Raw genomic sequence first — 26,433 nt, forward strand, 5'->3', positions numbered from 1 at the left:
GGACTTGTCCAGAGTCCATCAAAAGGCATCCCAAATGGACTGCAGACCAAGCCAGACTCAAGGGGTGCCCTTTCTTCTCATAAAAGGCCTGTCCCTCACAGAAGAAAAGGCATTGAAAGCCTTATAGACACTGAAAGCAACATATGGACATTAAAAACCAACGCAGCCTGGTCCTGATTCCCAGGAGAGCTGAAGCAGGAGTTTGACTCCGGGCCTTGAAAAGAGGCTGGGAAGCAGCAGAGATTCCCGGGGCCAAAGGAGGTGCACACACCGTGTACCGGATCCGCCTCCATCCCCCAGTTCCTTGCCATCGAAAGATTCTGGAAGCAGAACCCAACCTGACAGCTCCGAAATGGTCTGAGGTTAAGATTGTTGCTGGACACTGAAATGAATATATTTTTAAAGGATATATTTCTTATGTAAAAAGGAAGAGTTGAGAATAAAATGTGTTCACCTTTGCTATTTTCCAAATTAAATCCAGAATGTAGAATCTTATACACTGTATAAAAGAAATTTCAAAAAAATTTAAGCCCATGTTTTGGCCAGTTAAGAGAACGTGAAAAATTAAATCCTTGGGGATAGAGTTGGGGTTGACAGGAGGAAGAAGAGAAGATTGTGGCGATGAGTTGAGAGACTGACAGATAGGAGGAGAGTGGGAAGAGAAAGAGAAAGGGGAAGAACAGGCCTGGTCGGCGCGGCTCAGCGGTCGAGCATCGACCTAGGATCCAGGAGGTTGAGGTTCGATTCCCGCTCAGGGCACATGCCCGGGCTGCGGGCTCGATCCCCAGTCGGGGGCATGCAGGAGGCAGCCGATCAATGGCTCTCTCACTGATGTTTCTCTCTCTCTCTCCCTCTCTCTGAAATCAATAAAGACATATCTTAAAAAAAGAAATAAAGAGGGGGGAGGGGAAAGAAAGAGAGACCAAAGAGCAGAGAAGTATGGGATGGAGAACAAGTTCAGTAGGTGTTTTATCTCAATCAGCATATTTCTTGGGCCGTGGCCAACACCCCCCTTTTAGTTCTGGTTAGTTTTCTCAGCATTTAAAAGTTCATCAGTCGCTCTTATCTAATCTGTAAGGGAACAGCCACGCCCGCGAAGTGGGAGATTACGCCCCAGTACCTGGCCGAACAATAACACACTATCACCTCCCGAGTGGAAGGGACGGCGGTAACCTCTGGAATCCGGCTTCCCTCAGCTCCGCCTTGCTGGTGGCAAGAGAGCACTCTCGGGGACAGGAAAGGCTGCATTTCTGCCCCACAATAGAAAGGACTTATCCTGATACACTCCGCGGGCAGCGGGCACCCGCACAGCCCTTTCCTCCTGCAGCACCGAGCTGTTCCGAATACTCGCCCTCGGTTTGTAACATTTATGCACCCAGTTTCTGTGCGAGTCTCAGTTTTGTAGCCTGATGCTCTTTTTCAAGGGGTGTTTAAGAATTCCCAAAAACTCTCCAAAGAAAATCAGGGGGCAGCCCCTTACATCAAACTTCCCTTCCCCTGGGCTTCTGCAGGGATCTAGGAGGGTGTGAAAGGCAGGCTGAGGGAGCGAGCGTGGCCTGGAGTGGCGGGAGCGCTCTTCACCTTGGCATTTATGGGCCGGCGGGGAACAGCGCACCCAGAGGGCGGGAACATTTCAGTAATAACTGGTAACACTGGATGATGGAGAGAGAGGGGACAGCTGCTAAAATGGATATGGGCTGTAAGATTTATAAATAAGGCGAAGGCAAGCAGGGTGCAAAACGCTGATTTCAAACGAATGACTCAGATGGCCGTGACTGCGCCAAAACAAATAATGGAAATGGGTGGTGAAGGGCACCTAAGTTTTGTGAACCTAAAGCTGCCTTTTGGGATATTGATTTTAAGTTAGTTATTAAGAAACAAGACTGAGTTGGGGTGGTGAATGCACAGTACAGTGCACGGATGATGTGGTGCAGAATTGTGCACCTGAAACCTGTATTATTTTGTTCACCAGTGTCACCCCAATGAAGTCAATCAATCAATAAGTGAATGAATGAATAAATAAATAAGAAACAAGACTCAGAAAGACCCTTTGGCCCTCTCCCCTTTCCTGCCTAAGAGATTGGGTGGAAAAACCTGCTCCAGAAAAGAAATTTGTAACAAATTCACCTTAGCCGAATCTGAATTCAGTATGGCAGAGGGGAGGGTGTCAAGCAGGGGCCTGTTAGCGAGATACCAGGTTCCACTGTTTCTGAGTTGACTAGCAAGAATTTTCCTGCCATGTATGTTCCCCTCTTCCTCAATTACCTGTATATCGCCTGGTCTCACTTCTGAAATTGAATACCCCTTCTCAGGCTTTTCTCCTTTGTCCGAAGTGCCTTACATACCCAGTGTTGCCTCACTGTCTTTGGAATTTTCATGCTTATGTGAATTCCCCATGCACGTGTATTAAAATTTGATTTTCTCCTGTCAATCCGTCTCTGTTAATTTGATAACTAGCCCAGCTAGAATTTAGAAGGTGGAAGGAAATATATTGTTTTTATTATTATTATTTTTACCCCCCACAGTGGTAAAGTAGTGAAGTTATATTAAAGATAACTTGTTCTTTTAAAAGTGGCTATATGAACTGCTTCTATAATTAAGATGTTTTCACTTATTCATGCATCACTGGGCTTTTATTAAGCACCTTCTCAATGCTCTGTCCAAATCATGATCATCAGGGACCTCGTGTTCTAGTATAATAAAGATTTAAAAATATATTTGTGTGAAACAGCCCTGAACAAATAAAACTGCATGAAATTATACAGCAGAGTATTTGGAATGAAACTTGGGAAAAAGTAGGAAAATTTGTTTATTTCCCAAATTTGAAATTGTTAAGAAGTGATTGTAATAATCTCTATAGGTTGCTTCGTTTGAATCCTGACTCCCTCATTTATTAGCTTGGGCTCGTCAAGGTAGGTAATTTGTCAGTGTCTCAGTAAAGGAGGGATAATAATAATATTAACTTAGTAGGGTTGTTTTAATCTGAGGATTAAATGAGTTCAGCGTGTGATGCCTCAGAACAATATCTGGCACATATAAATCAGCCGTGATGGCGGAGATGTTTCCGTTTTTTAAAAATATTTTTAGCTCTGAAGAGCTCCTTGGAATAGCACTGTATAATGTGAGAACTTGGATCCTGCACTGCCAGGCACCTGCTAAGTGCTTTATCTCATTTAACCCTCTTAAACAACCTGCAAGGTTGGGACCAACAATGGTCAACCCCCATTTATAGATAAGGAAACAGGGAGGTTATGTTGCTTGCCCAGATCACACAGCTAGTAAGTGGCATCGCTGGCATTAGAACTCAAGTCTTTCCGCCTCTGGAACCCACTGTGTAATCCCTACACCTGCCGCCATGCAGATTCTTTGTAAATTAAGTCTTCTTTGCACTGGACCCGTAACAGTTGTTGATTTGCATTTGATTCATCCAATGGGGAATTCTCATAAAAATCTGTCAAATTCATATTTGAAAGGATGTCAGATATCAGAGTAGAAAAGGACTGTGTGTGCTGATGAGTGACGCAATGATGATGGTGAGCGGCTACTGTCAAAGCCCCGGGCAGCCGGCAGCAGAGTTAGGCTGACATCTCATTGAGCTGGAGAGTCATGACCTGCCCGCTTTACTCAGAAGCTGGTAGACTCATTGATAACCTAACAAAGAAGAAAGAAAACTCAGCAGTGGATAATTTCACCTTGGCAGGCCTTGGGTAATTCCTAGAACTCGCAGGTCTCTTGGTGAAGCTGCAGTATCCCTCCCTGCTTTCCCTTCAGAGTCAAACTTCTGCTCAGCTCATCCATGAGGGCGCTCACCTTCTCCAAGGCTGGCTATTCATCGTTGGCCAGCTTTGGTTTTTAAAAAACGATGCTTAGAAAGAACCAAAATCTGGTTCCTTGTAACACTTTCCCCCTGAGATAAATTTTTGCTTCTGGAGGAACACAGAGTAAATCTGGTCCACATTTTCCAGAGGGACCTTGGTCTTCTTTTCTCTAGACTAAACATCATTTCTCCAACTGATCCTCATGTATCATTATTTCCAGATGCTCACCAACCTAGAATTCCTCCCACTGCCCACCCGTCAGTGCCTCGTGCTCTGGTCCACATTTCCTACTAAGGCCTACCCTCCTCTTCCAGGCAGTCTAGACTACCCAGTGCTCCCTGGACGTGCCTTGAGTTTTCCTGTCTCTGCATCTTTGCTTTTAAGGCTTCCTCTGCCCTCAACCTCATTTCCTGTGGAAATCCTACAGCCTGTCCAGCTCCTGAATTCCCACAGCACTCTCTCTGTGCTTCTTGGCTTCATAGTCTGCTTCGCTTCTGTTGTGTATGTACCTGTCGGGCTCTATTTAAATTTTCAACTCCTTGAGGCTGGAGACTGGCAATCTCTTCCTAACTTTCTTCTCCACACGGTTAGCACATGGCCTGCCCAAAACAGGAGTCCAATAAATGTGTCTTGGATTGGATTCAACACCCTCTTAGCAGCTACTCTGCTTTGTCCAAGTTGCTCCTGAATGTTCTCTGAACTAAACAAATTACTCCCGATGCAGCGTGACCGGCGCAGAGTACAGTGAACTATTAATTCCACGGAGGAAGCACACGACTATATTTATTCTTTTTACCCACCACATCCCACCGATGGTTCATATTGAGCTTTTAGGCACAGGAACTGGGCCAAGCTCAGTCGCTCCCCATCCTGCAATTGCGCAACTGCCTTTTGAATCTGAAAGCAGAAATGTACATTTATTCTCTGCTCAACTTTGCCTTCTTGGTTTCCATCCAACAGTGCAGCCCACTGAAGTCATTTTGAATCATGATCATAGGCATACGTGGTAGAAACTACTTTGGGGGGGCTCATGTCATCTGAAAACACAATGCATACGTCTTCTAGGTCTTTAAGTTGTTGATAAAAACATGGAACAGGACAGGGTTTTAAAAAAATACACCGAGTACTTTACCAGGTGTCTTTCCGGGTTGACATGAGGCCTTTAACACTCAATAGGTCCAAATATTCAGCCAGTTGAAAATCTACTTCACTGGTTTATTAGGTTCTATTTTATTGTCAAAGGTATTACTGTAGACTCAAAAATTTTCAGACTAATGAAAACAAACTGTATCAGGGATTCTACAGCAAAATGTTATTACAGGAAGTGAGTATTTTTAAAATATAAAGAGATTCCTTGTAGTGCATGGAGTCGGAGCTCACCTACATCTACTTAGCCCCCAGCCCTCAGGATGATGAGGGGAGGGCTGGGGAGAGTAAGGTCCACACCCTCATTCAAGCAGCCGGTGTGAGCAGCGGGCCAGGCTTGTTGGCAAAGGCTCTGGCCAATGTCACCATTGGGAGCCGCATCTGAAAGGTAGGGGCCCGTGGACCTGCCCCAGCAGGAGGTCCTGCCCCACCACCCCTGCAGCCCCAGCTGAGGAAGAGAAAGTAGAGGCAAAGAAGACTCTGAGGAGTCTGATGATGACATGGGTTTTGGTCTTTTTGACTAAACCTCTTCTGTAACATGTCCAATAAAAAGCTGAACTCTAAAAAAAAAGATATTGCCTTTAATTCATCTCTACTTTACTCCTTGCACAATAACACATCAGAGCTTGTGATTTTTCAGATTATATCCCTTCAATTATAAATATTCATGATGGTCTCTATTTACTTCTATATGCCCAGTGGCTATCACGGTAGAGACTCAATAGATATTTGGTGAATGAAGGATGAATGACGAAGTCTGCAAATCCAGTGGGCGAGACTCATTAAGCAGCTGAACCCAAACCACAAATCCGTGGCTTATTTATGTAACATCTACTATAACAAGAGCTCATCACTGTGATTAGTGCTGGGATGCAAATATACCAACAGCAGTTCCTACTCTCAAAAAGTTCTTTTGTCGAGTAGACAAGTCATATTCTCACCAAATAACCAAATGTTCAACCACACATGACATAAGTTAAGTGCACAAGTATAAGAAAATTGTGGATCATATTTCACTCATGTGGAGAAAAAATTTTTCATCATAGACATAAATTAAAGCAACAGAGGCACTTTAGCATTATAAACCGAGCCAGTAGAAATCTAGAGGCCACACCACATTAGGGGTTGCACGGCCTTATAGAGAGGGGGCTTTAGTGCCAAGCAGATCGGAGTGTGAATTCAGGCTCAGCACTTGCTATCAGGGAGACCTTGGGAGGATTCTTTGTCTGTAAAACAGAGGTAATAATGATGTTGCAGAAAGAATAAAAAAAGCCTGTGTGTTCAATGCCCAGCATGTCTTTTATCCTTAATAACTGCTAGCAATTATCAAGCAGGTAAAATAAAAGTGTCACTGACCAATCAAAGAATAAATCTGTAATCAAGATGATCATTTTCCTACATCAAGGTGGAAGAGAGTAAACACAATCTGAACGGCAACACCAATGTTCTCATACATTTACAATTAATCATTGAGAGTTACCATGTGCCAGGCTCTGTCCCAGGCTCGGTGAACCATGCGGCATTGTTTCTGATTTGCACACATCTGACTGCTATGGAACCTTGATTGTAGAGCACATGATCCCACAAAGGATCTGTAAACACCCTTGGAAACCAAGTCTGTTATCAAAAAGCCAAAATTAAATGCCTAAAACTGGGGTTTAGCCATGGCCAAGGATGTCCAGGTTTGGAGAGTGAGGCCAGGAAACCAAGAGGTTCAATGACGTACAGAATGACACCAGTAGTTAGCGCTGAGGCTTGGACAGAATGAAAGCTTCACCGTGGCCTTTTGAAAGCAGTTTCAAGCTTTGAAACTGGTTCAGTTTACGACAAGTGTGGTTTTCCCATCTTGGAAGGTCACGAGCTTTCTTGGCAAGTGGGTTTTTTATTCTAACATAGACAAATATAGTGACTTGATTGTTTACTCAGGGTCATTCCCAAGCAGTTTTCTCGTCTAGAAACACCAACAAGCTGCAGCAAGCGTGACTTAGGAAGTAGCATGTTGGCTGAACGGAGGTGAAGTGACAAGCAACACAACCTCCGAAAGAGGCTACTCATTAGTGACAACGCCAAGGCTTGGTCAAGGAGGATGCCATCAGATGACCTGGGCCAAGACTGAGGAAATGATCCTTCCGAGGTGGGCCCCAGATGCACAAGCCAGAAAGGGCCTCACACCTGATACTTTCCAGCAAGGAAGCCAAAAGGCCTTTGAACTTGATGTTTCCAGTACTGAAGTGGAATCTGAGTGTCAGTCATCGCTAACATTAGGGCAGCACCTACAGGTCACATAACCACGCTCACAGCCATGATTTCACCGAGCTCACTCTGGGGTCCGCCGTTTGGCATGGTGACAAATGTTCTATCACTATCACTACTATTATTTCCATCCCATAAATGAAACTTGAACGCCAAAGCGACCTCCCCCATAGCTAATGAGTGCTGCAACTGGCACAGAAATGAGTCCGGTAGCTGCAATGTTTGTGTACTTAATACCCAAACAGGGATCACCACAAGCAAACGCAGCCCGAGCAGGCCTCTTTGATCATATGCTCTGCGCGACTCAGCTGGCCCCTCTCAGATGTAAACGTCTCAGATGTAAACATCTCCTCTCCCCTGCAGAGGAGGGAGATCCAGGGCCTGGAGTCCTTGGGTTTAACAGCTCTGTGACTTCCTTCCTCAGCACCCAGCACAGCTGCCTGGAGGAGCTCAGCACTGAATGAATGAATAACCTCAGCTAGACAATAGCTGCTGTGCATGGCCCAGAGCACACATGCAGTGAACAGGGGAGAGAATGAAGCATGAAAACATACGGCAGATGCCGTCAGGACTTTTCACTGCGTAGGCAGGGAAAGCAGAGCTGTGCAAGGTCTGACAGAGAAAATAAAGGAAGCGGGGCAGTCCAGGGCCCTGAGAAGTGTATGTGCAGTCTCACGGAGGCCACAGCCTAGGTAAACGCCTCAGGAATGCTGTGGACTAACTCTCACTTGAGTAGAATGTCAAGTATTTCAAGTAGGGAGATAAACTGTGTAAGGAAGTGAGATGGATGAGATAACCATTCACCGGGAATCGGTGTGCACGCCACACAAACACAGCCCTTCGTCTCCACTGAGCAGGCCTCAGAGCACTTCCATTGGCTAATCCAGCTCACCGTGGACTCGGTATGCAAGTTTCCTACATGTTCCCTAACAGCCCCTGGAGGGGTGTGAGAACCCTCTCGGAGGTGATTCTGTCTTCTGACATTAAAGCTGATTGATAAGAAAACATGAACGTTTTGGGGTTTTCTTCGGTAATCACCCTCGGCTACTTTGAGAAAGATTTATTGAGCACTTATTGTGTGCCAGGCCCAGGGCTGTGGATGGAACAACAGCTCAGTGCTTGCTCTCAGTGCTCAGCTGTGGGGAGCACAGCAGTGTCAGGTGAGCCACATTTGGGGGTTGGGGCAGAAGAAGAGAGGGGCCTTCCAGAAGGAACTTGGGGAACTGCAATAACCTATAAACTCGAGTTCCAGCCACACTTGACTTGGCTGTCAGGGGCAACTGGAAAAGCACATGTAGAAAGAAGGAGCCAGATCCCGTGCCAAGTCAAATCTGCCTGTGCATGTTTACCAGGCTGGACTTTGAGAGCCAAGGATTTAGTAGGGGTGGCGTCAGAACCAATAAATAGGTTAGCAGAACTCGTGAGGGGTGAACGTGGAGTCAGAGGCTAGGTATTTATGTGAACACTGAAACACACAGTAGGCATAAAGGCTGCTGAAATTTTAATTATGAGACATGAAATAACCCCAAATTTGAAAACTAGTACCTCTCACAATGCTGCCAAATACCTAGCATCTGTTCAAATTTATTATGAACCCTTTCCTCCGGGACGGAACGTAAAGGAATTGCAAGCAGCTGCCGAGAAGCGTGCTAGCAGGGGATGCTGCTCCCACCCTGCAAAGCTATGTGCGAGCTTGCTCACTAAGTAACACCCTTACTGATCACGGACACGCCACAGGGCAGGCAAGGCCTGAATCACAAAGCACGTGTGAGGCCAACGCTTCCCAGAGGTCAAATGACAGTCTGAGACGTCCATCTCGGGGCAGGCATTAAAAAGCAAGCCAGCCGATCATTCTGCAAACCAACCCTCTCCCGCTGGGTTTACAAAGCTGCACCTTGCTCTCTAGGGGGAGCATTTCCATCTCCCACCCCCCGCCCTGACCCTTCCAAAGCCTGCAATCTACAGGAGCCGTGTTAGCTTCTCTAATTCAACTTTTAGGGGCTTTAACTGTATCTTGTTTTCTGGTGCCCAGGAATCATTCTTGGTGACATTTTCTTCCACGGTGCATTTACGCCCTGGAGTCACTACGGGGGCAGACCAATGAAGCACATGATCCAGCAGCCTTAGCCACACGAAGCTGTATCGGGTTACTTGCTTTTTACTAAACATTTTAGGCCCAGTTCTTGCTCCCTGGGTAACTACTCTGGGAATTCTCCCGAGGCTGGCGGGAGCCGTGAATCCAGCCCTTTGTGTGTGTAACTGTACACCTGCTATTGATGCGGAGGATGGGATGAAAACACCAAAGGGCACTGCTCTGTTTCCAAGCGGCTGTACTCGGCTCCGGGGAGGGGAAGATGCCCTTTCTCTCCTTGAGGGTTCCTGAGATCTCGCCAGCCACACTGCTCAGCGCAAACTCAGTATCCAGACTCTGAGGAGCTGATCTCAGGCACCGAGGGAGGAAGGATGGTGTGTGAGTGTGTGTGTGCGTGTGCGTGTGTGTGTGCGCATACCAGTTGGAGCTGGGGGTGCCAAAATAAATCTTTCCTCATATCCAGAAATGCCGATTGGGGAAGCGAACTAGCTGGCATTCGCAGAGCTCCCGTGCAACGCTCGCTTTTCAACGGCACACACGCCCTGGGGCAGAGCTGGGTGCCAGGGCTTTAGCTGGCGCTCCACCAAATACTAACGGAAAGAGTGACTCAGTGGATCTTTCCAGCAAAACCATGGCAAGGCTCTCCTTGCCTGTTTGAAAAGAAAAAAAAAATAATAATAATAAGCCAACCGCATACATTGGCAGTAGGGTGCAATGTTTGTCTAAAGTCAAGAGTTCAAATGTTGCCTTTTCCGGCCTGATGCTCAAGGAAGCCATGTAGTAGTTTCAGGAGGGGCTGGGTCACCTTGGAACTGTTCTCTGCTATGTTAACCTCTCTGAAAAATGTTACGCAGTGTATCATATGTTTTTACATGAAAGTGGAGACTTTCATGGCACTTTCTAAAATAACTGAGGATGGCCCTGGCCTATGTGTGGCTCAGTTAGTTGGGGGCAGTTCCAAGCACCAAGAGGTCACTGGTTCCACTCCCAGGCAGGGCACATTCCTCGGGTTGTGGGCTCGATTCCCAGAAGGGGGCGTGCAGTAGGCAACCAATCGAAGGTTCTCGCTCATAGATGTTTCTCTCCCCGCCCCCTAAAATCAGTAATAACAACATAGTGAAAAAAATAAAAATAACTGAGGATCCTCTGGTATCGCAGAAAATGACTGCTGCCAGTGCCCAGGGATGAAGTGCCAGACAAAATGGTCTCTTGCTTTCCCGAAACTTACAGTTGGCTGGACAAGGTGGAGAACGCCAGTGGGGCCACCGAATTACACTGCACTGGGCTGAAAGCCTTCCTGGAGGAAGTGACATCAAAAGTAAGACCTGAGGGTAAGGAGGGATCTCAGGGGAAGAGGCTGGAGAAAGGAGTCCAGGCAGACATTAGGGGAGGCAGCGAGAAATGAGACGGAAAGAGAGAAGCAGCAGCCACACCAGATGTGACCTGTATTCCAAAAGCAATTTGGGGGTAAGCTCAGACTTGAGTTTTAGGAAGATCATACCGTCTTCATGTGAAATAGGGCAAGTCCCGGGGGGGGGGGGGCAGGGAGGCTGGCAAAGGAGTCTGATTGCCGGCTAGTTGGCTTTCCTGACGGGCATTTCTGGGTAAGAGGAAAGGAGCTGCAGAGCTGGATGGAGAGAGGGCAGTTGGACCAGGGGGGAGGCAGTGCCACAGTCAGAAGTCAAGAGCTCAGGGGGCTGAACCAACAAGCCTGGGGATGGGGGAGGAGTCAGAGCAGGGGGCTATGTTTCTGGCTTAGGCCGTAGTTTCTACATTTCCCTTGATAATGTTTTGTAGCTTTTTAATAGTTTTTCTACTCTCTTTCTAAATCTAAAATAGCTGAATTCTCCTCCAGGTTCATGTTCTTTCACCAGGTATACATTTATTCTACATGCACTCATCGTCTTCATAATAATGAACCAGCTCTGTAAAATCTTCGGATCTTGAAGAGACCAGTGGATCGTTTTTAGGAAAGGAGCAGGGTTTAGAATTAAGTGCGTCTTTAAGCCTATTTTTCGACAATTCTAGTTATGCACACACCTTGTGACTCATCTTGTAGCTCTCTCCCATTTAGACACAAAAGAAAGAATTTTTGTGAGTCTAAAGAAGTTGGTCCCAGGGACAGAGAAAGAGGTTGAGCAACACTAGGGAGATGAAGCAAAATCCAGATTGTGGAAAGAAAATTGCAAAAGAAAAGGGTGGGAAAGGTATATAGAGAGAAACAGAGATAGAGATAGAGAGAGCGAAAGAGCCTTTAGGTTAAGAGGCTTAAAGGGTATGTAAGACAAATCCAATATACAAACGTGGCTCAATTCAAAACCAACAAACTAAAAACAGAGGGAGAAAAAGAAATGGAGATTTTTGAAAACTGACTGGATATTATGAAGGGATTATTTATTTTTAAACAACTGATAAAGGGGATTATGGTTAGGGAAAAGAAACCTTATTTTTTTAGACATAAATGACTGTAACAGAAAACAGTCTTTCCCCCATTCTACAAAAAATCCCTATCCTGTATCTAAGAGGGGAGGCTTTCACTCTCACCCCAGAGCTAGAGGTCAAGGTAGAAGCAGCGGACAAGTTCACCCAACATTTAACCGAGTTTCCCCACCTGCCTCTAGGCTGAGAGCCGGATGCCCCAGATGGAAACAGTTAAGGTAGCCTGACATTCCCAAACTCTACTTTCACATCTGCCCGGTAATGTATTGCTGAAAGGGAATCAAAAGTGAATCAATGTTCCTAAAAATTTGAGTCAAATTTTAAATGCACTAAAGTAATCCATGTGGAACATTTTATGAGCCTTCATTTTTGGAAAACACACAATTATTCTCAATTGGAAAGATACATCTCCCTCAAGGGTTGAGGAGTGGGGGCCATTAGTATCACAATATCAGAAAAATTGTTAGAGCCCTTTTAAATCATACACGTCCTGTCCTCCCTACACCAGTAACAACAAAAATAAGGGATTATATTAGCTACCATTAATTAGTAACGTGAGTGATTTTTATCACTCAAGTATGTTGGGACTAGAAAAATTTTGAGAACCATTGAGCTAGACTTTTCTTTGGGATATTTTCTCAAAGTGAACTATACCTTGTCTTTCAACAAGGTCAAGAATTGTTTTAGAACAAATTTGTTGGGGAAAAAAAATCTCCTGAAAGAGATAGAAATACTTTCTTCTTAACAGACAAATAAGCAAGTGAAAGGCTAGAATCCTGCTCACTTTTCAAACTTGATCTTGTCAACCAACAGAAGATAAGATTGTGTTTTTTCTTTGGGAAGACTAAAAATAGGAATTTAAGCCAGTTGTCCATCTTTGTGACAGACATAACTAACTTTTCAAAGAATGTTTTACCCATGAGCCAATCAGATAAATTCATTCAGCTCAGATAGACTTGTGACTTTCATAATTAAACACATAAAGAACGTAAGAACTGTACAATCAGGACTGTTCATTATATATAGTATTAACTTGCATATCTGCGCTGTTTCTTTTGAATGCTTTTTTTGTTTTCGTATTTTTTCTTCTAGTGAAATCTTAGTAACCCTTGAACCACACAGGTCATTAATGCAGTTAGAGTCATGAGACATCAGCTCCTACATGTTCCTGCGCTGAGTTTTTTCACAATGTATGTGGTTGAAGGGAAAATAGAGAAAATCGCTCTAACAGTCAGTTACATACTGGGCCCGTTCATGCCTAAACAAGTCCTTTTCAGGCCTTTCTCCTAATGAGGCTGCACTTTTTGAATGTGGATTTCAACTATCTGTACACATGGGAAGTTTGTATCACTAGCTCAGTATCACAAGAAGGCCAGAGGGTTAATCCACCAGGCCACACTGATTGTAAACAAAGCCCATGGAAGCCTTAAATACCTTCCAAGGGCAACCAAAGGTTGTAAAAGCCAAACTCTCAAACTATATAAAGATAGTATGAGGTGTGACACAGAACACACTTGGAGTTTGTCCAAAGATCTGACTAATTATGGGAGCAAAAATGGTAGATTTTGCAGGCTCGAATTAATTCGTGTTCCAAATTATACTAGTCATAATATTAATTCGTGTTTAAAATTATACTAGTCATCAGTAAGAAAGGTCTGTTGTCACAAATCCCAAATTTCCTTGAAAAGTTCCGAAGTTAAAGTTTTTAAACTCAAAAAGTTTGTTGATCAGAGTGGCACAGTCCTGCCTGTAGATAAAATAATTGAACGAACAAATCTTTTTAAATTTCCTTTCAACAATGAGACAGTACAATCATTTTTAAAAACAATAATAGAAAAATGTTTAGAAGAATAAAACACTATTTCTTGCACATCTGTGTACTTGGTCCTGTGTACTTATACTTACCAGGATAAGTATATACCAATGGTAAGTTTAATGCTAATTAATGTCTTAATTAAGAGAAAATTCTAAGTGATCATATAGAAATGCAGAGTAGCTTATACCAACCCCTACTCTATAATGCTACGGAAAATAATGGATGATCCGAACAACAGGATCCCAAAATACTCAACTACAAACTCACAGCAGTCAGAGCCTATTCTAGCATCTTCCACATAAGAGTTGGGATAAATCAAAAACAAGCAGCAACGAAAGCCATGACGTTAATGTGGTAAGTTGTAATAAAAGAAACTACTCTCTTCTAAAGTATCATAATTGTGACTGCCGCCTTTTCTAAAAAAATGATTTCAGTTGTAAAAATCAAATAGAAGGAATGACTGGAATCTGTATGTTTGTTAAGAAAATAGTCTTTCAGTCAAAATTTGACCCAAATCTGCCTTTTTCTGGTGCTGACAAAAATCTCTTTCCATGAAAGAATCAATTATTCTATCTTAATTTTTATATGTACTTTTCGGTGTGAACAGACCCATGGATAGGCAGGAATAATGCGCCGAAGTGAAACTGACTGAATTTGCTTTAATCCATCAGATCTCACTCCTTCTCTCTTTTCTGAGTAAAGTTTGGAACCATTTTGAATGCCTAAGGAAATATCCTACTTAACAAAAGATATATTTTAATTTGAGCGTATCTTGATTGAATGTCAAAAATGAAAATATTTACTTGGAAAGATTAGGTATGCTTTGCTCCAGAGAAATTCATGGCAGCTAATTTTGCCTTTTGTACATTGAAAATAATTAAATTATTTCATTCAGTCCTCTTAGTAAGTCGCATTACGACTGGCGTGCAGCTGAAAACAGAAATTGGTTAATAGTGAGCGTTTGTTGGGCACCCACAAGGCTCCTAGAGTATTTTAAGAGGAATGGGATCAAATTAGACTCTTACTTGAAACTATAAAAGAAGAACTAAACATGTCCAATAGGGTAATTAAAGAAAAATAAATGAAATCCTAAAACTTCATTATGCAGAATCACGGAACATTCTTTGCACCTCTTGTGTGTGAGTGTGAAGTGGGCAGAGGCCGACTCTATTACGACTCTTCCAAACATGTATTTCATAACGCGGTGTCCTATGGGATCTATATTCTATTGCAATGGGTACATTCTGGCTAGTGACGCCAGGGCTGTGGACTGACATGACCTCAGTGGGAAACAGCCCACGGGACCCATCCCACCTCCGCCCTTACACCCCGACGGCACAGCGCGTGGGCGCACAGAGAGTATTTTCAATTCCTGCCCGCGCCTCTGGTTACCCCACATAGAACCATTTGTACTCCGCTGAGGCAGGGATTACTTGTACTCGAAAAGTTTCGAGAAATCTTTTTTCTCCCCCTCTCAAAAATAGCCTGTTGAACATTATTTGTGAGTACTCTTGAAATAGAAATATTGAAATAGAAAGTTTTCAAAGACTTAGAAGCCACTTGGTGGAATTTTCTCCTTAAAGAGACCAGACATACGATGCTGGAAACGGTTTCCTTCTAATATCCAAGTCCCATCTCCCAGGAGGGATGTTAAATGGTCGCTGTCGACATGTGTGCAGCACAGTTGCATCGCTCGGTGCCAGCTCCGAGCCAGTGTGCCACCTGCTGAGGAGCTGACTACCAAAGGTAACGGAGCGGAGGCGCACTGCCCGCCTCGCACAGCCTGCCCGTGGAGCGGGCTCCTTGGCCTTGAGCCACCCACAGCAAATCGCAGGCTGAAGAACAGAGCCGACACCCCCCCAGAGTGTGGCTTTGTCCAATCATGGAGGAAGGGGAAGGCCTCGCTGAATAACGTTTAACATTTAGTGTTTCAAAAAGCTTGGGGTATTTTGTTTACTTTTTTGGAGTGATTTAATGTTATGATCCTCGTGTGAATCTCCACACAGAAAGGATAATCTGAAACAGCAAAATAAACAGTGGAAACCAACTGTCAGTGACAAAAAAAAGCCAGCCCTGTCTGTGTAATAGTTTATCAGTGTTCTTTAAAATTCCAGAGTCCCCTTGGCCAGATCAATAAGCTGGCACCAGCATCAATGCTGCCCACCTTGGCATCAGCTTCAAAACACCTGACCCGCTTTCTTTTCCCTTACCAATATGGTTTTGTTCCTTTAAAGACTATCCTGTGGCTTAAATTTAGCTTACACCAAAGAGTCATTGGGGTTTTCTTTAATAAACACAAAGAAACGACTTGTAATTAGCTTGTGCGTTACTTAAACATCTGTAAGAGGACATCAGCATCAACGCAAGAAGTTGCTTGGGCTGTAGTCATGTTTAGGCATAAAAATTAGCAACATCCGTACCATGATAAAATAGCCCATCAAGTAAAAGTAAAACTCACTGCTGGGAATTCCAGACATGAGATAGAAGCAGAATGAAAAAACCCTAAAATTACTGAGAATGGTGAGGGGCAAGCTTCCCTTTGGCCCTGACGAACGGCCCAAAGGCAGTAGAAGTCATTCTTCAAAGATGCTAAATTCAAGGACTGACTCTGAGGCCTAGCTGGTGCTTTAAAAGGGGAAGTTTTTCTAAAGAACACAACGGGAGGTACTTTTCTTGCAATCACCCAAGGGCAGAAACCTAAGGGAAGTAAACATTTACTTTTTGTCTGAATTGATCTGAAATTATAGCTCATAATACAAAGACATAATAAATATACATAATTCAACAGTATTGTAAAAGGCCTGAACAGAACCTTCAGCAACAGGACGTTTCTGTGAATTGAGATGTACCAGACCACTGAACAGCTCATAAAATCCACTTCCCTCCAGCGAGATCCGTATCTGCACCCCAGTCTTGGCATCCAAATTCCTCGGGAGGAACTTGAGCATGTAATCCAGAGGTCCTCAAGCTCCATCCTGTCTCTTCCCCCACCCTCACCCCCACCCACCTCCTCAGGGCAACCCCGCTGAGGAATGTCTCAGTTCCCAGAGATTATCTGATTACTGCCCTCAAGTATCTGTACTACACATTTCCAAAAGTAAAATTAGGGAGAAAGCTGACTGACTCGGCTCAGTGGCTCGGACCACCTGAGAATGGAACGTTCCAGCGACAGCCGACAGTCACCTTCCAGGCTGGAGCGGGGATTCCCACTCTGGGTGCCAGGCTACAGGTCTACCTCTACCTGCCTTCAGCTCAGGCAGCTCATGTCTCCTGGCTCGTCCCCTGAAAGCCGAGCGGCCCCCGTCTGAAAGGGGAAGTTTCTGTGGTTGAAACCCTGTCAGGCGCCTGCCTCTTCTCTCTGACTTCCCATCTGTGAGGCCACAACCTGCCCGGGCACCACGCCCCTGTGCCATTTCAACCACAAGTCTACCTCCCAACTGGGCTTTCAACCCCTGGAGGTCAGGGACCTTGTCTTCATTTGGGGATCCTCAGGTCCTAGAAGAGTGACTGGTCCATGAAAAACCTCAACAGTGCTATTAAATGAGATTGTCTGCAATGCAAAGGTAGGTATTTTCTCGGACGGCTAGAATTAAATGACTTTGTCTGCACCCCATCAAAGCCCAAATCCACTTAAAAAAAACACCAGAAAAACCCCCCAAAACATTTAATCACCCAGATTTCCTTCCTTACCCATCAAATGGGTCTTCCCATTTTATCCTACAACCACCCTCTCTGGATGGACACTACTTGGCCTCCCCTCCCGAGTTCCTGAGTGGCCGAGGGAGATAATGCTGGGCCAGCCCGCTGGCTGGAGCTTCTGTCTGGCTTGTTTCCAGGCCGCCACGAAGCGCTGACCTGTTGAGACAGAGCCTCGGTTTGTCTCAAGTTTTAGCCTGAGCCGGACGGCCCTGCTCCCGCGGCGAGCAGCACGTGGAATTTGCTGCCTCGTGGGTTCCAGGGCGCCACATGCTGGAGCTGGAGTTCCTCAGGAAAGGCTGGGAAGTTGTATAACCAATGACACCAATGACAATATTTAGAATTATGCAGCTGTGATAAGGTAATCCCATCCCAGGCTCCAGGGCAGAAACCCATCCCCTCCAGTGGGAAGGAAGGAATTCTCTGGCTCCCATGTTGTTACGTGATGAACTTCAGGGTTTCTCGAATTTACCTTTACTAAGAAAGTGATCACTGGAATCTGGAGGCTTAGCTGGTTACACGGCCCTGAACTGAGCTCTCTCTTTCTGCTCCAGAATTTTCAGTTATACGATGTGGACCACAGGACAGCTCTTCGCTGCAGCTGCTGTTACTGCCAACAGCCACCACTAACTGAGCAGATACTATGTGCCAGGTGCAAATCCTCACAACACCCCCATGGCGTAGATAGTTTCGCCTTCATTTTACAGAGAATGAAAGGGAGGCTCAGAGAACCTTCTCCCCACCCAAGAGAGACACTTTCCCCCCTCTAATAAAATGTATGTGTGGGGAAGAGGGGATAAAGCGACAGTCCCTGTTCTTGTACATAAGTGCCTGGAGCATTTCAAACAGGCCTCCGCTATACACCAGAGCCATGGTGAAGTTTAAAATATTAAATTTTTCTTGAGTTTTAGCAAGTCCTTAAGAAACCCTTCGCGTGTGCAGGAATTAAGAATTGTCTAGCTCACTTTTTGCCCTCTCGTGTTAAATGAAATGACCAAAGTGACATTCTTATTGCAACTGGCACTCTTCTGAAGCTAAGGACTATGCTCTGAGGTGCATTTATTGTCTCTACTTTTATTTTCTCAGGTAAATCACCTTTGCTGGTGATTGCCGCTTACTGGCTTCAGTTAGAGTGAAGTCCCATGTTACAGATTTGGAAGGAAGCTGCCTAAGGAATATGTGACACTTCCCGGAGCTTGTCACATGGAGGGGGCATTACAAGCAGGCAGGTGTTTTGTTTTTTTTTAAATTGTTTGTTTAATTTTGGATGCAAAAAAGAACTATTTTCTAAGGGCAAAAGGGTTCCAAAGATCTCCTGTCCTTGAAAATGTTTAGGCAGAAGCTGGACAATTCTTGGAAGGGATGACAGGACTAGGTCAGTTTCCTAAAACGGAGCAAATACAATGGTATTTATTTGTTCTGGTGGTGTAGGAACCCCTCTTTAATTTTAAATCGCACAGTGAAAGTCATTCTTCTCAATTCTCTTTCCATCCTTTGGATTATTTTGGTGTTCCTGTGTGTTTAACTCCTGGTTAACATTAGCAGTTTCACCCTTAGGCCTCAGGCTCTCAGAGTCTTTGGCAGCCAATAGCGCCTAGACTTCCAGTACAGTGTAACTTAGCATTTCCTTCACCAGACAAGGAACAGGAGGTGTCCGTTTCCCACAGTGATTTGAGGCATTAGAAGAAAAAAGTATGCTGACTTACAGAACATTTTCAGTAAATGATGGAGATGCCACGACTTGAAAAATCAGATTTGGGATTATGTCCTTAAAATCAATAAAATTGTCTCTATCTTGTTGAGAGTACTGAGGAGCAGCCTTATTCCCTCCCCTATAGTTGAAATTGGGATTTACATATATCGTATGATTTAAGCGATGCTGGGAAATGTCCCCCTCCCTGCCCAGCATACATCTTGTTGGGGACTGTACCTTTGTATTCATGTAACCCTTGCCCAGCTCAGTGTCCGATACAGTAAGAGCTCAAAAAATAGCTGCTAAGGAATGAGTGAACGTTAAAAGATAAATATCATGCACTTTATAACCCTGCCTCCAGTGTGTCTCACATAGACCAGGACATTGCTGCTACATTCACTGTTGCTGTTGACAACCCCTACCAACCTTTTCCTTACAATGTGACCAGCTCCACAGTGACTGCTTGTCAAAAGTGGCAACCCCCCTTCCAGGAAACTGGCGACACAAAAGATTTCCTTTCAGGTAAGTGATGGAGGAGGAAGGTGCACTTAGAACGAGAAAAGAAGAAAGCACTAGTTTTCTGAAAAGATTCCGAAGTAACAAGGAGGAGATAGTTATGATTGTTATCTCGTGAATTCAATCAGACTAAGCCAGCTAAACCAACTCATATTTCTGCCATGAAATATCTAGTTTGGCTTTCTACCCCAACCAAATCAATAGAAACGGGTGCCAAACTCCTGTTTTATTATGTGGTGTATTGGCACAGACATACTCTTGCTGTTCAAAAATAAAAGGGAATTGAGTACAACTCTAGCAGCTTCTGGAATGCTAATACACGCCAGTGAAGTTGGGAAGGATTAGACTCTCAAATTCAGGAGAAAGAGAACACGGCTCGCAGGGGCGTTAGAGCTACAACCCAAACACGATGTTTCAAGTACAAAACCCTAATTCAGATTTCTCAGAGCTGAAATGGGACTTTTGTACAATCAAATGTGCAGAATCTTCTCAAACAAATGCCTAATCCAAGAAATGCAACAAGGGTCTCATGCATTTCAATTTTTGACTGCACAGAACCCGGGACTTCTGAACTTAAGAGCACTGAGCCTGTCAAGCCCATTCCTACTGGGAAATACTTTCTATGAAAGCGTGACATCTGGGTTCTCATTCTGCTGTTCTTGACGGGTGCCAGAAAGACCAGAACAATAAAACCCAGCGTGGTAAAATCCAGAGGATGGAGAGGAGGGGTTTTCTAATGACTATTTGCTTTGTGGGCAATAAACATGTTGTTTAGGAGCTGAGTTCATGTTGAGTTAAGTTTTTGACAGTGGAATAAGGGCACATATGAGACCCAGTGCAAGCCTGCTGGATGCACAAGCTCATCAGTGCATCTCTTATCATCTGTTGCACAGACACTCAAACCCAGGTGCCGACACTGGTCCCCGAGGGTTGCTTTGGGTCTGCAGACTTGTTGTTTGGCTTTCAGTGTTTCCTTCTGTTAATTGTATCAACGCATAAATCTCTAGAGCTTCTTAAAAAGTTTAGGATTTCTGGATTCTCTTGAAAAAATTAGAAGATTTGGCCCTTGTTGACGCATGGAAGCGACTGGCTGGGGCTGATAATTTTCAGGTCATGATAGTCTCCTCGACTCCCTTTGTCTACACTGCTCTGCAAGCCAGGTCACTTTCCACTTATTACACTTGTCCATATTACTTTTCCTGTTAAACAGAAAGATTTCTCTGTATCCATGACTCTAGCAGAGTAGGAAAACAAACAGTAGCCAGAAATGGCAGTTTAAAATAGTGGAGCCTGACTTTGTTCCCTCCTCACGCAACACATTCCGTAGTAACATCTCCCAACACACCCAGGAGCCCTCCAGGGCTGTGAGTAATCTGCAGAAGTACCCTTCCCTCTCTTCTCACTGGGTCACACTCCACTTTGGTGTAGAGTCACTGTACTTAAAACTTTGAAGGAAATTCTTATTGAATCAATCATGCATTTCAATTAATCCTAAGTATCTAAATTACTGTGTAGCTTGGAAATTACTCCTCTGAGACTAACACCTTAAAAAGATATTTGGCAAAGTAAATAATCATGCCCCTTGTCTTAACACAGTCCTGGAAAAGAGCTGACACTCCTTTCTAATGATTCCGAGTGACAGCATTCCCAATGCGGGATTAGGTTACATTTTAAAAGTTCACTTCCTATGGGTGTTTGCAGCTTATAGTTCCTTTCTCGTTAACAATATTATAAATGTTGAGGATTTCACTGAGGTTTACCCACAAATTTCCTTTTAACCATGCCAAAGGGATTGTGTCACAGTACTTTTTCCTGCAAAATTACTCAATGAACTCTCTTAGTTCTTCAATAAACTTGACCTATTAAGTATTAGAAAGTACAGGAAATTCCACTTCAAGGTAAACATCAACTATGATTGCTACGAAGGGGGAGTAATATTTTCTCAAATGACACCTAATGAGGGCTTTCCCCTTATAAAGGGTAACATGGGGTTTTTAGTACAGTTACCCGAAAGCGGAAACCTCTAAACACTGATCCCACCCTTGAAGAGATAGAATAAAAGAATCCAGGACCCCTCGCTTGCATCCAGGAAAGCGGCAGGTGCTCTATTCAGATGCCAGCCAGTGGGATGGTGAAGAGGGACCTCCTGCTCCACAAAATAAAATGGCGGGTGTGTGTCCCGTCCTCTAATTGCTCACTGCAAGGAGCCTGTTTCCCAGGAAAACAGCAGCATGTGGATAACATGAGGCTGTGCCCCCTGCCAGCACTCATCCAGCCTCTGTGATAAGAACCGAGGCTGCAGGGCCCACCCCTGGTCAGCAATGGGCCAGGCCAGTTTCACAAACAAGCCTCCCAATCATCCTATCTGCTGGCTTGTTTTATGGGCAGTTATTCCTCCAGTGGACACTTTCCGTACGTGCAATCACTTGTCTAAAGACCTGGGCAAGTGGAAGCCAGCAGCGAGCCGCCAGGCATCTGACATAGTTTCTGTCCAAGTAATGGCCAGGCCCCCAAGGCATGAAGTAGTTGACATTTTGCTCCATGACTTTTGAGTTGTACTGTGAAGTTCTTATTACACAGAGATCTTGAAAGGCAATTATAAATGTTCTTGAGAATTCCCTGGGAGGGGAAAAGATGCCCGAAGCCAGCTCACATAGGTGGGAGACTTGCCTAAGGGGGGACGGTGAGCCAAGGGTAGGAAAGAGAACAGGGTCAGTAATACCTGAGCTTTGGGCATCAGCTACACGCCCAGACACCATCCTGCTGGGCAGTGTCTAGGGACAGTCCTCCTCTAAGTCAGAGATGGGCTGTGGGGAAAGAGAAGAGTGGGCAGAGAGGACCGGACAGTAACACTCTCCTGCAGCTTCTTGGCTCCCTTTGCGTTCACCAATCACACGTACAAATGAGTCTGACCATTTCCCAGGCAGAAGCCAATTGTTACGTCGCTGTCACAGGACACAGAATCCTATCCTGCGAAGCTTGCACTCATTGAAAATCCAAGTGTCAACTGACGAAATATCAGGATGGGGAGATCTCCCACCCCCTCCCCCTTCTCCCACAAGCGTACAAGGTGACGGGGGGTGGGGGCGGGGGACAACTGGAGAAGGCAATGAAATCATGCGGGTTCACCAGGAAAAGACAGTGTTGGTGGCAGCAGAGTCGGCGAGTATGTGCGAGCATTACCTCTTGATGAGGCTTCCAAGAAGGTCCCGCTCAAGTCCTGGTGGCTCTGAGAACAAGCATTCTCGCATCAATAGCTAATAGGCTGTCCAACCAGATGTTATCTGGGTGGGATAAGAGGGTGAGAAAACAGACCTGTTGTATGCGGTCGTCAACTGCATCGCTACGGTAAGAGAAGGCTGGTGGTGTGGTGTCTGCTTAGCGGGGCACCTCCTGCGTAGCGAGGCAGGCCAGGTTACGTGCTTGTTTAAATCTGTTTCCTCTTGTGATTGGTAAAATACAAGTTATTATCACTCATGCATTTTAAAGGGACTTTTTTTTTTCTTTCTTTCTAGAACAGAGCATGCATCCAGCAGAAACCCAAGGAATGCGTTCTTCTAAGCAATCTTGGAGCACACTTCTAACACTGCCTACGGTACCTGTGACAAGGCTGGAGATGATCAGGGGCAACACCAGCATCTGCAGCATCCTCATCAGAAGCTCCCCAGGAAAGGAGAAGTACTTGACCTCCCGGTAGGTCATTTTGTAGGGCCGGAGTGTGAATCCGAGGATTGTACCTAAGGGGGGAAAAAGAGAAGAAGATGGAATCTTTTTGACACTGAAGTAACAGTCCTAGAAAAATGAATAAGTATTTGCCTGGTGATCATGCCTGTCTGGCAAGAGTAAGTTTATTTAAGCAACAAGTATTTGTTCTGTTTGGGGAGCAAGGGCTGTCCCTATCTTTTCGGTCAGCCTGGAAGGGTATGGCTGAATTCAGGGCTTCAAGGAGAACTTACAGAAAAAAACCTTTCCTGGTTTTAGCAAATGAAAATTTTCTTTGTCTAACTTAAATACAATGGAATCAGTGTTGACACGGCCTGGTACAGAGTTACAAAGATTGGGGGCATCACTAGGAGGCAAATGATGTATCCCTGAGCAGGCAATGCAAAGAAATAAAAGCCTTATTATAATGAAGTTGCTTCGTAACAACAGATGTTAGAAAGGCTAACCTATCTACTCATTGAGGGTAGTATGATTTTATTTTTTCCAGTTAAAAACACCCTCTTCTTGTTCACATTGCTAGTCGATTTTCATCATTTCCCTGCTCGCACACCACACTTTCTGTCTATGTGGTCTTGGTATCACCTTGGCAACTGGATTGTACAGACTTGTTAGTTGCTGGCAAGAGAAGACTGAAAAATGAGCAGAGATTTTTTTCCCAAATATTTTCCCTGAAAACAGGAGAAATTAGGGGAAAGAGAAAGCAATTTTTTCCTTAATTTTCCTTCTGCTCCTGAAACTTTAAAATATATTTTTAAAATAAAAACTTTATATGTAAGTCAAATTGCACATGCTACCTTTTGAAATGTTTGGAAATTAACAAAGGTATTGAATACATTAACTACGTCTCCCTTTTCCCTAATTTACTTTCCTTGCCCAAGAAAATTTAGTTATTCCATTATCGTAAATATTTTAAGTTTTTTGGCTCAGCTATTACTAATATGTGTGTCCTAGAGAAGTATTAGAAGCTACTGGTTAGGGGATTGGGAGAGAATACTGGGTAGACACAAGCTTTCCCATAGGACAGAAACAGTCCATTAGGGAAACCGAACCATCCTAACTTCTTATGAAATGGGACACAAAGCTCATTTCAATCATCACTGCAACCCCAATTTCAGCTCTGGGGTCTCATCAGCCATGGCGTATCTATTCTTTGATGACACACTGTGATACTCCAATTAAGAGCCTGAGTCTGTTGACTAGAAAATCTGGCTGACCCAGTTTCCAGGGTCTTTGGGAACACATTGATTGCTTTTTTCCTAATGTAACAGTAATATGTTCAAGAGAGAAAAGTCGATTTAGAAAGTGTAGAGAAGTGTCAACAGAAGTCTGCCCATACTGGGTCCACCACTTAAATGGCGAATAGCTAATGCTTAACCGAGCTCTTAGCACACGCCAGGCATTGTTGGCCGAGCTTTATTTGAGCCAGAAAACTTAATCCTCTCAAAAAACCCAGGAGGTGGGTGCTGCTTAGTCACTAATTTACTGATGGAGAAACCCAGCCACAGGGAACTTAAAACTTGCCCAACGCCAATAGCTATTCAGTCTCAAAGTCAAATAGCTACTCAAGTGGCAGAGCTGGGAGTTGAACCCAGGCGGTTTGGGCTCAGATGGCACGTTTCTGACCACCTCACATGCTTCCTCCTCTCCAAGCAAGGCAGAGACAACCGTGGCTAGTGAGTTTCTTTCCTGAAGGTTTCCATGCAAAGTTCAATACATGGAAATCGCGCAGAATATACTTTTCCATATGTGGTCACGATAAACTTCACTTTCAGGCCTCACGGCACCACACCCAACGATTGTGTTAAAATTTACTTAATGCTGCCTTTGCTGTTGAACACTGAGCTTGTTCCACATTTTCCGCTTTTGTAAAGAACACCGTGATGAATATACGAAAGCTGTTTTATATCTGGGAACATTTTTTTTTTAGTACAGTTTAGAGAAAGGGAACCAGTGCCTTAAAGAATATGACCACTTAATTCATGTTATCCAGTTGCTTCCCCAGTGGGTTGGCCCAGCAGTCTAAGGCTCTCCTCCCCTCTTTAATGCATTTGCACATAGTGCATGAAAGGCTTTATTTCCTATACCTCAAGAGCCAAGGGTATTATCATAAAAGAATCTTAAAAAAAGCAAAATTTATAAATGTGATGAGTAAACAGTATGCATTTTCTGTTTTCCTTTGAATTTACTTAATATCTAATAATGTTGACCATTTCTCCTCATCGTATTTTCTCCAAGAGCTTTCTAAGTCCTAATAGTTTAGGAGTTTACGTATGTGTATGTATGTATTTGGTATAGATTCTTTACATAATCAAGATAATTACCCTTTGCCTATGTACAAAATATTTGCTAAAACTATTTTTCTAATTTGCTTGCCATATAGTATTACTTTAAAATATACAGATGATTTGCATTTTTATAAAACAATGTCTGTGTACCTTTTTTATTAGGTGATTTCTTCAAGAGTTATAAACTTTAATTTCCCTCCCCCTCCCAAGTTTACTCAATCTCTAAGTCGGTTTTACTTCTTGGATTGTTTGCTTGCTTTGTTTTGAGATATTGAACTTTGACTCTCCCTAAACTTGGTTTGGGGCAAGGCGCTGGATTCCGTTTCAGTGCGTGCAGGAATTGTATAAGGCTCTGGTTATATCTGGATCCTCTCTCTCACAGGGAGAGAAGTGTTTCATCTTCTAACAAGGAAGTAAATCAATAAAGATTTACAAATTTTACTTGACTTCTAGTCAAATGTAATTTCACTGGAATTATGTTTTCTGGCCTTTATTATACGCACAGTGAACACAGTAAACTCGTTTTGGTCATCTGGAATCTGAACATATGAAGCTGTTAGAATTTTTGATACCCTCCAAGTAACAATTTAAGGCCAGGCTTGGTTTTACAAGATCATCTCTAAGTTGACTGTTACTAGAAATGTATTTATTCATCTACAACAATATTTCCAAAGGTGAGTAGGATCCAGGCTAGTCGGGAAAACCTATTTAAGTTATAATTTAGAAAAAAGTGATAGAATAAGCTGCTCTACAAATGATACAGATTCTAGGAGCAAAAGATAAGTTGGTATAGGTGAAGAGATTATTCTTTCTAAATAGTAGGGGCACTTGATCCCATCCCCCAAAGTCTAATCTCTGCCAACACTGACTCTCCTCCCCTCTCTACAACCACACCAGCTGCACATATCCAGCCTCTTTCTCTCCTCTCCCCCCATCAAACCCCACGTTTCCTCAGT

At 44.0% G+C, this 26,433-nt stretch overlaps 1 protein-coding gene across 3 annotated transcripts in view; it reads right to left on the reverse strand.

Annotated features, from left to right (window-relative positions):
• SLC1A3 (solute carrier family 1 member 3) overlaps positions 1-26,433 on the reverse strand; it is a 68,018-nt gene that overhangs the window by 24,486 nt on the left and 17,099 nt on the right. The window contains exons 1-2 of one of the 3 annotated variants that reach the window (XM_016224089.2): positions 23,069-23,136; positions 22,653-22,753 (exon numbers count right to left, since the gene is read on the reverse strand). Coding sequence is in view for 1 of the 3 variants with exons in the window: in XM_087815304.1 (XP_087671430.1) it covers positions 23,069-23,206 (138 nt within the window). In the remaining 2 variants the exon portion in view is untranslated. Of the gene's footprint in view, positions 1-22,652; positions 23,207-26,433 lie in introns of those variants that run through there. The other 2 variants (XM_087815304.1, XM_016224080.2) reach the window with 2 other exon arrangements.

This window comes from Miniopterus natalensis, chromosome 3 (assembly GCF_054644295.1).
Source record: "Miniopterus natalensis isolate mMinNat1 chromosome 3, mMinNat1.hap1, whole genome shotgun sequence".
NCBI lineage: Eukaryota > Metazoa > Chordata > Mammalia > Chiroptera > Miniopteridae > Miniopterus > Miniopterus natalensis.